Source organism: Lepisosteus oculatus, chromosome 20 (assembly GCF_040954835.1).
Source record: "Lepisosteus oculatus isolate fLepOcu1 chromosome 20, fLepOcu1.hap2, whole genome shotgun sequence".
Lineage (NCBI taxonomy): Eukaryota > Metazoa > Chordata > Actinopteri > Semionotiformes > Lepisosteidae > Lepisosteus > Lepisosteus oculatus.
The window spans coordinates 5,168,200-5,181,011 of NC_090715.1; the positions used below are offsets into that span (position 1 = coordinate 5,168,200).

The 12,812-nt window shown below is 39.3% G+C and overlaps 1 protein-coding gene across 1 annotated transcript in view; it reads left to right on the forward strand.

Annotated features, from left to right (window-relative positions):
- Positions 1 to 6,293: 6,293 nt before the first annotated feature.
- LOC102684035 (neural-cadherin) overlaps positions 6,294 to 12,812 on the forward strand; it is a 95,579-nt gene continuing 89,060 nt past the window's right edge. Inside the window, exon 1 of the mRNA XM_006641387.3 lies at positions 6,294 to 7,550. Coding sequence (XP_006641450.3) covers positions 6,527 to 7,550 — 1,024 coding nt within the window. The 5' untranslated portion in view covers positions 6,294 to 6,526. The remainder of the gene's footprint in view (positions 7,551 to 12,812) is intronic.

The window sequence follows — 12,812 nt, forward strand, 5'->3', positions numbered from 1 at the left end:
GGAAGCAAAACAACTTGTGGCTTTTGTCTGCATAGAATAAAGTATGTGCTCATGCATTGCAGCAATTGGAGTGTCTCTTGTTGTGAGTTCAGGGATTTTCAATGCTGTGCTTCTTCACCCCAACACTGGACAGCACCACTGTGATGTGCCATGTGATTGAGGGCCTCCAACCTTATTGAATACAAGAAGCTTATCAGCCCGCAGAGGGGAAAAAAAGATTCAGATTTAGCAAGAATTCCTGGTCTGACAGGGAAATCCGGTTAGATAAAAGAAGAACAATTCAGAATTACTTGACAAGGGATAAAACGACACACTGTGAATAATGATTTGTATTTTTTTAGCTTTTTTTAAAAGCTAGGCAGCAAAGTATTTTGACCACCCATACTTGTTTTTTTACCATATTATAATACCTTTAAAGCTGACATGTTTCCTGTCTTTGAAGGTTTGTACTTTCCACGGCAAAACATATCTCATCTCCTCATCTATTGTTTTCATGTTTCAAAGGTTTAATCATTATTCATTGGAGTTCATAGTGACACAGTGTCTTGTCACAAGACAAATCCCAGTTCCTACTATTCACTGGTTCACTAGGGTATAAATATGGATGCCAGGCTGCCATCCTTTAACCCAAGTGGGTTAAATCCAGAATATCAAAAATAAAACTTTACTGCAATCACATGTGGGGTTTGTCTGTAACTATGGATCTATGTATCCATGACAGACTTTACAAGGCTTAAGGATTCTTTTCTTTTTCCCCAAAACCTTGAAATCATGAGGTTTCTTTTCCCATTGGAATTTGAATTACAGAAAGTCACCTTGTGCCAATTAGTGGTTGTCGCCTAGTACTTTATCCAGATGGATCAGACTTAACTTGGCCAGTGCTTGCTGACACAGTGGGTGCTTGGTCAGGAAGATCTGCTGCATTTTGATGAAGGGAAACCATCCCTGCTGTTTTACTCTCCTCATTTCAGAAGCCAGTGCTGCTCTGCTCTGGTCCCACTGAGAAACTTAGTGTAACCAAGAACTTAACCAGGAACACAATCCTCTTTGCTCAATATAAAAGGTCTCTTAACCACGGATGGTTTAACTCTTTGAGCTTTAACTCTTCATTTTATCTGTTTTTTATTTTCTCTTATTTTTTTTATCTGTGCTTAAATTGGATATATCTAAACCATATTTTTACACGGCGGATTCAGGTACTGTATCTTCAGCCAGATTAAAACTAGCGAGGTATTTTTAGTGCAGTATTTAGCAACACTGTATTCAAATATAATAGTTGGGAAAATCTTAAGGCATAATAATTCAAATGTTCTTTACAGCATTGCAATTTCTGGAATGTGAGATGCAGCTAAATATCTCACTTTTACACATATTATACATTTTAAATACTTTTGCTGTTCTATTTGTCTAGTGTGCTGCATATTTATTTTCTTATAATCTGCTAATGCTTCAAGGTACCAGCATCGCCAACTGTGCTGGAAGATATTCACTGCTTGGTACCTTCAGGGATAAAGCATCCAGCAGATAAACTTATTAATAAGCAATATGATGCCATGGTACTGAGCTTGCATAACAGTCCTTTCAGCCAGACTCTTCTAATTATGTATTGCTACTTGTATGTTAGGAAGAAATAAGCCAAGATTTTCACAGACGCAAATATGACAGGTTTGATTATGGGGAAAATATGTAATTAATATTTTTGACCGTTACTTCTAAAGCAAGTGAAGAATCCATTAAGCATTCTCGTATTTGATGTCTATTAAAGTTAGCTCTCATAAATTCACATGCAGGACCCAGATTAAGCAGGAGTCCTTGCTCTAACAGGGAAATCCAGTTAGGTAATTCTGAATTACATAAGGTAAAAACACACTGTGTAGAAGGATCTCTATGTCCTGAGCCAAGCTATTTCTACCGCTCATACTTATTTTATTATTATATTGTACAGGAATACTTTACAAGCCAGCATGTTTCCTGGGTTTGTAGGTTTAAAGCCTTTGTGTTGTGAAAGTTATTTTCTTATCTCACGATAATAAAGGAAGCTCTCATGAATTCCGATACATATTAATAGCGTGTCAAATTAAGGAGCACCTTAAAATTCAGTGCTCATTTCAGCTAATCAGTCCACCCATCCATCCAGCGTTTGTAAAACATTAAATGGCATTGAGTGCTTCAGCTGAAGAACAAACTAGAGTTAGAGTGATTCATTCTTTAGAAAAGTTTTTGCAATCCAACCACATTTGGGTAAAAGAGTATGAATCTATTAGGGGCTGTACCTTACATGGATACACAGATTTGTATGGTAAAAGCAAAAAACAGAATTTAGGAAAATTGTTTCCCTGCATTTAATTTATGGACTTGTGTAATGAAATGAAAAAAATAAATGAGTGTCATTTCACAGTTATCAAAAAAAACTGTTACCACAAACTTGCAAACTATTTCCTGCAACTCTGAGTCTTCCCTCTTTAGCACTGCAGGTGTTAATCCCATTGTTACTTCAAAACAAATGCCAAACCATTTCTGTCTGAAATGCATTTCTTTGTCAAAGCTGAAACAGAGTTAAAACTTGATCTGAAGCTTTTGTTTCCTCGTGATTTCTAATCCCATTTTCTGTATAGGCGTAGAATATTCTTAGACCACCATTCCCTATACATAAATTAGAGCACTCAGCTCTGATTCACTTCAATTAGAATTCCGGCTGTACATTTTTTCCCTCGAGCGAGCTGTATCATGGCACTGGACAGTCTCATTTAAAAACAGCTTTCATTTACATATTGAGATGAGAGGCTTTTATTCGATTTCATCAATTCATAATGTGGTTTAGTGCAGAATGGACAATCTTGAAGTAGGGTAAATGTCTGTTTTCTAGGTTAATTGTCTTTGTATTGTACAGATGACTACCTCAAATGTTTTCAGCATTGTTTGTGTACAATTGAACAAATGGTATTTCATAAACAAGATTTAGCACACTATCCTGTCTTTCAACAATTGACAAAATATCGGTTGTAACTTATACTACACAACATCTTCTTAATTGTATCCTGTTTAACAAAATCATCACCCCCATGGATGTAATCAACTGATTTTTGAAAAATCATTCCTACCTGTAAATTCTTGAGAATTTGCATACTGTTTCAGGATGTACAGTATTGTTTGTATACAAGGAAGGTTTATTATTAGTATACACTTTTTGTATACCTTATCACAGATAGGAACCTTTTTCAGTCAATCTGAAGGATATAGGGTAAAGCTCAGTAAGGTATGAATGAAGATGTAATATCTCTGTGACCTAAGAGTGGAGAAAACAATTCAGAAGATTATATCTGTGTTTCCATTGCGTTCCTGTTCAGTGAAAAAGAAACATATTTAGGTGGAGAAACCTTTGAAAGGTGCTTAAAAAGAAAAGGATCTGTGCAAAAGAAATGCCCTCACTGCATTGCGATTCTGCCAGTTTAGAATGGCAAGATTAACATTTTGCTGGTCAGTCAGGTTAGATATTATATTATATTATATATATTTATTTATTATAATTTATATATATTTATTATAAGGCTGCTCTGGTGTTCATTTGGCTGATACTTCACTTGGCAAAAGAATAAGTCCATCTGGATCGCCTCCAAATTACAGTCTCACAAATGTTTAGAAATTATTTTTATTCATTCCCCCAGGCAGGCAGAGAGCTAAGGCATCTTCTTAGGTTTTTTTTTTGTGAAAATGCTTCTTTATTAATCATAACACTTATCTATTCATCACACACTGATTGCTTAATGGATGTAATCTGCTTATTAAAGGTCAAATCTTTTTCCATCAAAGATGCGTACAGATGATAAGATCTGAAATTCCTTGCCTTATGAATCATGCAGTGTGCAGGGGCATGCCTCTGAGGCTAACAGACTGAATCTTACAGAAATGCTTACATTTTTAGGATGAGAAAAGAGAATTAAAGTCTTGAATTTAAATTTCTCCAGAGAGGCCGCGTATACACTTGTTTGAGTCAGCATTTTTACACGTTGTGTAGGACACCTTTTGGAAAAAACAGTTCTTCACCTACTGTATGCTCAATACATGAAAAGTAACATCAGTTTGTGCTCTGTAGTACAAGTGTTAGTTGTTTTAATTTTCAAAAATGGTTTTACAATTCCAATGGGAGAAGTAATAATAATAATAATAATTGCTTACACTTATATAGCGCTTTTCTGGACACTCCACTCAAAGCGCTTTACAGGTAATGGGGACTCCCCTCCACCACCACCAATGTGCAGCCTCCACCTGGATGATGCAACCGCAGCCATAGTGCGCCAGAACGCTCACCGCACATCAGCTATCAGTGGGGAGGAGAGCAGAGTAATGAAGCCAATTCATAGATGGGGATTATTAGGAGGCCATGATTAGTAAGGGCCAATTGGAAATTTGGCCAGGACACCGGGGTACACCCCTACTCTTTTCGAGAAGAGCCCTGGGATTTTTAATGACCACAGAGAGTCAGGACCTCGGTTTTACGTCTCATCCGAAGGACGGCGCCTGTTTACAGTATAGTGTTCCCATCACTATACTGGGGCATTAGGACCCACATGGACCGCAGGGTGAGCACCCCCTGCTGGCCCCACTAACACCTATTCCAGCGAGGTGTATGCAACTTCAAAACAGTTTTTGCTTTCTAGAAAATAAGTTTGGCGGTGCAGTGGCACATTGGTTAGCATTGCTGCCCCACAGTGCTGAGGCCCCAGGTTCAATTGCCAGGGTGCTGTCTGTGTGGAGTTTGTATGTTCTCCCTGTCTGTGTCTGCCCTGGGATGGACTGGTGTCCCATCCAGGGTGTATCCTGCCTTGCTCCCTTTGCTTGCCATCCCCTGCTGGCATCCCCTGCGACGCTGTACTGGATAAATCGGTTCAAAGATGAAGGGACAAAATAAAACTCAGTGATACAGTATGTAGTGATTTGAAAGCGTAGATTACCAATAGGTCCGTGTCTTTGTATGAAGGCGCACACACAAAGATAATTCAACACAATGTGATAGCTTTAAATTCTCTGATGATGGAAATATTTTGCTTCTGTGGGTAGAGTAGTAGTAGTAGAGATAATTAGTACATGTTCATCAATGCTTTTAATTAATACTTTTAAAAAGCTTGAGCAGAAAGCTTGTTTTCAGCAGTGCTTAAAAAAAAACATCTATTTCCAACACTCTTCTAAAAGCCAAGATTTGTTACTGAAATCCAAGAATTTGAGTTTGGATTTTGGAGACTAATTCCATTTAATTCTTTTTGATCTGTTATATGTAGAGCCAGATTCTGAACTATTACACTGGGGCTTAAATAAGCCAAAGCAGTCATTTTCAAAGATTTGTGGTTAATAACTTCCTGTTTCAGTAAAGATTTATACTGTACATAATTATATAGTATATTAAGCAGTGTGGTGTACAGTAACATTTACTGGACTGCTGATTTGGAGTTTTGAGAACATTTTATATTTAACAGGTTATACCTTTTTAATCAATAACATTTAACAATTCCTTACATTTCTATATTCCTTTTCACACCAAAGGATCCCATAGCTCCTAATACACAGCATGGAACACGCTACAGTTCGGAAATGTACAGTATCGCCCTGCTAGGTGAGTTTCTCTATAAGGCTTTTCAGATATAAGGTTTATAAAGAAGCTAGTTCAGACGGGAATGCCTTTTATTGAAAACGGATAAAATCTTATCTTTATTTTTGTGAGAGCAAAATGTGCTCATTTCAAGCGGTGTATTATCCCAATTTGCATTGTGTTGGATAATCCTATTTTCTCTAGACAGTAAAAAAAAAACAACAACAATAAACTGTTAACTTTTCTTCCGTTAGGCTGCTAGTGGTCCAGATTCAGAACCTGATTAGGAGCAGAGGAAACAGAAATGAACTGGCAGGCCACTAGCTTGTTAGCCATCAGTTAGAAACAAGAACCACGTGCCTTGTAGCGCAAACCGTGTTCGGCGATGCAAAATCCTCATGGTTACCCGAGCAGCTAACTTCAACTGCCTTAAAGAAGCGATAAGAAAGGGCTTGGACTCCAAGTTCTTTACAGCCATTGTTTTATCTGTTACATATTTGTAGCTTTGTGATGCACCAGTGTCCCTCGCAGACTCTGCACCCACACTGTGCGCCGGACAGTCTGGCAGAAACGCGCCGCAGCAGTCACGTGGGTGGGGTTCTCCTGAGGATTCCCTACCGTGCAGACCACGCCCCCCCTCACCCCCCACCCCCTCGCAAGTGTGGCGCTGTCCAGCACTGCGTGATGCTGTTAGAAATACTAACACACTCGTCAGCAGCGCGCACTCGGGATGGATAGGACAGAAGGCTAACCTGAGTTAGCGGAGACTGAGGAAAAGGGCAGTCCCCATGCCCACCTAAAGCATCAACTTTCCGGGTAGATTTCACAGCATCAGGCGCTACCTCAAAAGAATTGAGCCCTCCTGGACTCGGACGAACTTTGCAGAAATTACCCCGATGGTGCGCTTTTCACAGTAGAAGCTCTTGTTCAGCACTCGCAGCGATGCACTTTATAGGAGCCATGCTTTGGACTGTTTTAATATCGTACATCCTGTGCTCTGTTTGGGGGAATAAAACGGATCTAAGAAGACCCTTTTTTCACGGGCATGTGTTTGAAAACTCGCCGGCGGGGTCCAAATTAAACGGACTGAATATCCCTATAAAGAGAATAGACTCGCACAAATGGTGCTCAAAACCAGCTCAGCACCTGACACTGTTAGGCGACGGCAGCGCCGATTTCCATGTCTTTTCGCACCACAAGCACGGGAACATCCGAATGAAAACCTCGAAAGTCTTGGACAGAGAGGAAAAACCCGAATATCTTCTGCGTCTGGGTCTATGTTGCCAAAGTTGTACTTCACCTGACAAAGTGGTGGCTGAAGTGGCAGCCATAAAAGTTGATGTGTTGGACACTAACGACCACGAACCCACTTTTAATGGTTCGGGCGTCAGAATTGCTCTGGACGACGCCACGGCGCTCAGAACAGTGGTGTACAAAGTAACCGCACAGGACACTGACAGTGGGAAGAACGCGGAATTGTTCTACTTTGGGCTTCCTAAAAACGGGAGTTTTTACGTTGTACCCAAAACCGGAGAGGTCTTACTAGTGGATTCGATTTTGGGCTTGGCGGCCCCCATCAAGTTCAATGTCTTCGCTAGAGACCACGGCTGGCCGGCGCTGACAAGTCGAAACATGGAATTAGAGATTAATCCCCTGCAGAGGTCCGCGACGGCGCTGTCCGGGGCGGACGAGCCCCCGACCGGACAGCTGAGGAAGCGGAGGACTCTGTTGCAGCCCGAGGAGCCCCTTATCATCAGCGTGTCCGAAGACGCCAGTATCGGTTCGGTGGTAATGAATCTGAACCCCGTCAAATTCCAATCTGCCAGTTTTGAGATGATCTACCCGACGTTAGACAACTCTGCCGTTACTGTGAGCCGGGACAGCGGGGACATTGTCATAGCCAGGCGCTTGGACAGGGAGACGGAACCAATAGTGGAAATTACTGTTAAAATACAGGACAAAAGAGGTAGGTCTCAGTTTTGTACAGACCTATAGCTTTCGTGTTATGTACAGTACCGAGGAGGTAAGCTGCAAAACGTACTTTTTGTGATTTCCTTTTAGGATTTTAGTACGCGTTCTGTAACATTGTGCAATGATCTTATTTTTTGGTTAAAAACTATTTTTGGACCTGAAGTATGGTAAGAGAATACAAATGCAACTGTACAGTAGGTTGAAATATGTAAGATCTGCTGTCGGAGACCCAGACTGTTCTGAGTGAATTCTAAAGTTTTAATTCTCGTAAATTTGGTTTATGAATACTCAACATAATAGCAATAACAAAGGCTCCTTTATAACTGCTAGAGTTGATCAAAATGCATGCATATGTGTTCTACAGTTCTTTGACAGTAGAATCTGTTATAGACAGTAGGGCTTTCAGAACAGAGAGATTCAGGCGGCTTGAAAAGGAAAACGAATTCTAGAAATCTGACTCGCTGCTCAGTTCAAGTCGATGGTAGATCTTGTGAAATAACTGTTTTTTTAAATAGATTAAATTGATTATGCTCTTTCACTGGTGACAACCTTTTAAGCCTTTAATGAAAGTAATTGAGAGTTTAATCAAATACATTAATTTTGGAATAGCTTAAGTGTCTGTGTTTGTTGTATTTTTCAGATGAGCTTTTACTAATTAAATATTATTACACTTCTTAGTGATATGTTACGGGAGTTAATGTTCTTGTTCTGAATAATAACTAGATATTTCGGAACCTGCAAGTTATGCGCAGCACACCTTGGTTGATATCAGATAATTACTCCTAGCGGAAACGCATTACACACCTGCTTTTCACTGAGGTTAATCAGTAAGTGAAAAGCACGGAGGTATTTGCTGTTGATTATACAGTAGCTGTTAATAGATACAAAAAGTCTTCAGCAAACAACAAGGACAAAGTACAGTTGTAATTGATAAAACGCAGCAGTCGATCTGTGTAATTAATGTAAATAAACCCACTGTCCGCCCCCCCTTCCTCTGTACAGCTGTTTATCGATCGATTAATGCACAGGCTCTCACACACACATGCTGTAAAAGGTATGTGTAGCCAGCACAGTAATTTTAACAGTCCTATTTTTACATATGTCGGTGTTTTAGAATTTGTGTCGCAACGTCATCTCTTAAATAAAACCGCCATTCTCTTTTTAGCTGTTTTGAGTTTTATGCTACTAAAACTGAAGACAAATTAAACATCACCGTCAAAACTAATACAGAATAGTAAATTTCAACCAGAGTCCACTGGGATTTCCATTCACCGAAAAACGAAGCACATTCCCTTACTTACATCATCCTTAGTCCGACATCTTTAAGTATTTATAGACTTCCACTGAGCTGTACAACATGTACTGTACACCTTGTAGCTGTAGAAGTTTTTTTTGCTACCTGTACTTAATGCTTTGCATCTACCTACACTAAATGTAATCTGTCAGGTTTTTGCCCACTCTTGAAATGTTCCTAAGTGTTTTGAATTTTAACTCCATTAACATTCATCTTATAACCTTATAACAAGTTCTCCTGAAAATACACACCTTTGTTTTGGGTTCATCTCTGTTTTCCTTAAAGACTGAACCAATACAGACAGTACCTCTGTATACCTGAACAGTCCAGAGGTAAGACCCCCTCACAGACAACTGGTTGGACTCCAGTGGCATGAAGTACTGTCGCTGTAACTTTGGTCTGACTGCCCTTTGACAATTAATATGACTGGATGACGAAACTGGACTAACAGAAGGCAGAAACTGGTTGGTTGACAGCCATTGACAGCCAGGGAAGAAAATAGTCTTTAGTCATGTCTAGCATTTTTGTTTTAGTTGTTGACATTAGTGAATTTTCCAAGCCTAAGTAAGGAAAATCAAAATCTCCCATTATACCTACTTCTTCCTACACACACACGTTCCTCATTTCATCACATGAACTTTAAATTTCAAATGTTGTGCTGCGACAGAGATCAGCTAGACACTACTACTGTTCTTGAAATACCACACATGAATCTTCCTCCTCCTCCACCCATCTTCACTATGGCAGCTGCCTCCCAGGTTGTAAAGTTGTAAATGAAAGTTGTACTCTGCAACAAACCACTGGCATGATGCTTGTAATTATGTGGCATTCTTGCAGCCCATCCTCCACCCTTTATAGCAAGACTGCCAAATCTCTTAAGTCAGGCAACGTATGCCAAATATCCTGTACTCTGAATATTGCATCTCTCTTTCGAATTTGATCTAACCAAACTACTGAATTGCATATTGCAGTAGGCCCATCATTGCTTGTAATGTGAAAGAAGTTCTTTGGATGAATACTGAGGTACATTTATATGCATGCTTTTACCATCGTGACATGTAGAATCCTAGTCCATCCATCCATTTTCTAACTGCTTTCTCCAATATAGAGTTGCAGGGCAGCCAGACCTATCAGGTGGGATACTGGATGGGTCATTCATCTATTGTAGGGCACACACAGCCACAGACATGCACACACTGGGGTCAATATTCCCAGAAGCTCATTAACCTACCAATACTGTGGGAGGAAACCGGCAAAAACCCACACAAACAAGGGGAGAATATGCAAACCTCACAAAGATACAGTAGTACCCCAGGTCTGGAATTAAAAATGTTACTGATTTTAGTATTGTCAGATTTTGTGTGGCCATATTTTTCACATGAGATATGTGTTGTGTAATCCATCTTAGTTATTATTCAGCAATGGAATAGTCCATTATAGATGTACAGTAACATGATAATTTGCTGCATTACAGATAACTTAAAGATAAGGGATAGATCCTGAAAACCACATTATTGGATAATTTAGTTGCAGGCCTGAAATCCAGCCTGAGACCGAAAGTGTAATTTAAGGCTTGGGTCTCTGCCATGGCTGTTTGAAAAGCATGCTTTAAAGATCTGTTCCATTTAATCCTTTTTGAGACTAGATCCTCTCTGACCTTTCTTTATCGGGAAGCATTAGCCATGTAATCTTCACTCATTCATTTCCCCATTTTATGTATCATGGGAGGTAGTCAAAGAACCGCTGAAATACTGAGAGGGTGAAAAAAAGTTGTTAATTCCAATACTTATTGGAGTCATATTTTAAATTCTGTGATTTTCAGTGTAAAAACGCACATTTTATTTGTTGTCCAGCCTCGTATTGTTGGATTAATCATCAACATAAGTCATTCAATTTGTACCACCTCGGGGGTTTTAATTTTGTCTTGTCAGGGAGGTTGCGGTCTTTTAACCCGATAGCCTAGTACTGTATGTGTATTTCCTTGGTGTTGAAACAAAAATTATCCGCAGTAGCAGGAGAGAACAGCTGTTTTTAATCAAGAGGAGTAACAACTTCTGGTGACCCTTTTACACCTCAGGAATCTGTCAGCTTAAGTTTTATAGAAAACAGGACCTCATTGATTTTATTTTCCTTGTTCCTTTAAAGGATTTTATGCTGCTGATTTCCCCCTCCGACAGGCGAAGAAATTTGGGAATCTGTTGACTGTTAAATGTGTTGCTGAAATCAACCATTCAGTGCAGCTTCCTACTAAACAGTGCTGTATGCTTTTGAAGTGAGGAGTCTTTGCCACTGTCCTTTTTCCCAGTCTTGGGGACAAACTGGCCAGATTTAGAGCCAGGATTTATAACTTGGGGGACTTGGAGACCAAAAATTGAAACATCTATCTTGCTGGACTTGGGTCCTTATTCAGTTTTGCTAGAGCTGAAAAGAGATTTAAAAAAAAAGTTAGCTCGTACCCTCCTCCTAACTCTTGATATCTCCCTGCTGAAATGTTTACTACCTCTTAATCACATAGGGTACAGTAAGAATATGGAAATAAACAATTACTTTCAAGGCTTTTCCTTTATCCCTTTCTCTATTTTTCAAAATGAAGGCTGTTAGCTGCTTTTGATGCACAGGGTTTTAATGTTATTGGTGCATTGGGATCAATTAATTTGCAAGAGAAAAAGGAGAGAAAGACTTCTTCCACATTAATGCCATAATACCTTTGAACCCAACAATCCATTTCTGTTGAATCTCTAGATACGTGGCCTTACAATGCTTTCTATTGGTGAAATTGTGTAATCATGAACCCATCCTATTTCTACATCTTTTTATCTTCCGAAGTTCCTTTCAGTGACCACTTACACCAACTTTACCTTTTCTTGCCAATATTCATTGGAACGTTATGTTTCATAACCAGCAGGTTCTCAAGGAAAGCAAGAGAGAGTGGGGGATTCGTGTAGCTCACTTCAGCTCAGCATGATTGTTATCCCATTCCACTTGTCACACAGAAAGTGGAAACTGTGTTACTGTAATTTTTAGCAATGTTATTACCCCCTGAGTATTCATCAATGGAGTTTAATCTGAAGAGAAGTTACAGTTCACAGAGCTTGTTTTTCAGACTTCTTGACAAAATCTGTTAATCTGATTGAAAGAGATAGAAAATTACACAGCATATGGACTGTGGCTTTACTGAACAAATTGAAGTTTTTTTTGTTAGAATTCTTTAAACAGCGCTGATTGTTTTACAGTCTGGATAGGCTGTGAAAATACCAAGCCCCTTAGTATATAAAGTGTTGAGAAGTGGCCATGTTTCGTTTCTAAAAGCAAATTTTGCCATTGCAATTTCTATGCACCTTGAAGAAAGCAAAGTGTTTAGATACTATTAAATAGACTCTATCGGACTTGTTCCCTGATACTTTGAATACATGATAGCTGATAGTTATTTTGAATGTCTGAAACATTATTATGGGTTTAGCAGATGCCCTTATTCGAAGGATTTCCAATATATACAATTTACATTAAGTGAATGTACATGAAGCAATAAGATAAATATAATTAAACTAATAATTTTATAACGAGGCTAAAATAAACTAGAAGAAAGTGCTGTGCAAACAATGAAATAATAAGAACTAAAAGATAGTGTGGATACAGATCTGTAATGTACACAGCCTAAGGATATGTATTCCATGTTTACAGTGAAGAAATTAAATTAGCAAGTAACATTGCGAATGTGGGAATTACGAAACATCAGTGCAATAAAGTGTAAGAGGTATTGAAGGGTAGAGTTGAGAATTGAGAGATTGCACCTGGTGTCTTGAGCAAGCATCTAAAGGTGGTCAGCAGCTGAGCAATTCTGGTTTCTGTGGGTCGTTCATTTCACCAGCAAGGGCTGAGAGTGGAGGAATCATGAGCTCTGAAGGTGAGCACATGGGGAGGGGGTGAAGAGACTGAAGACAGGCAGGGGCAGAGGGGATGAGC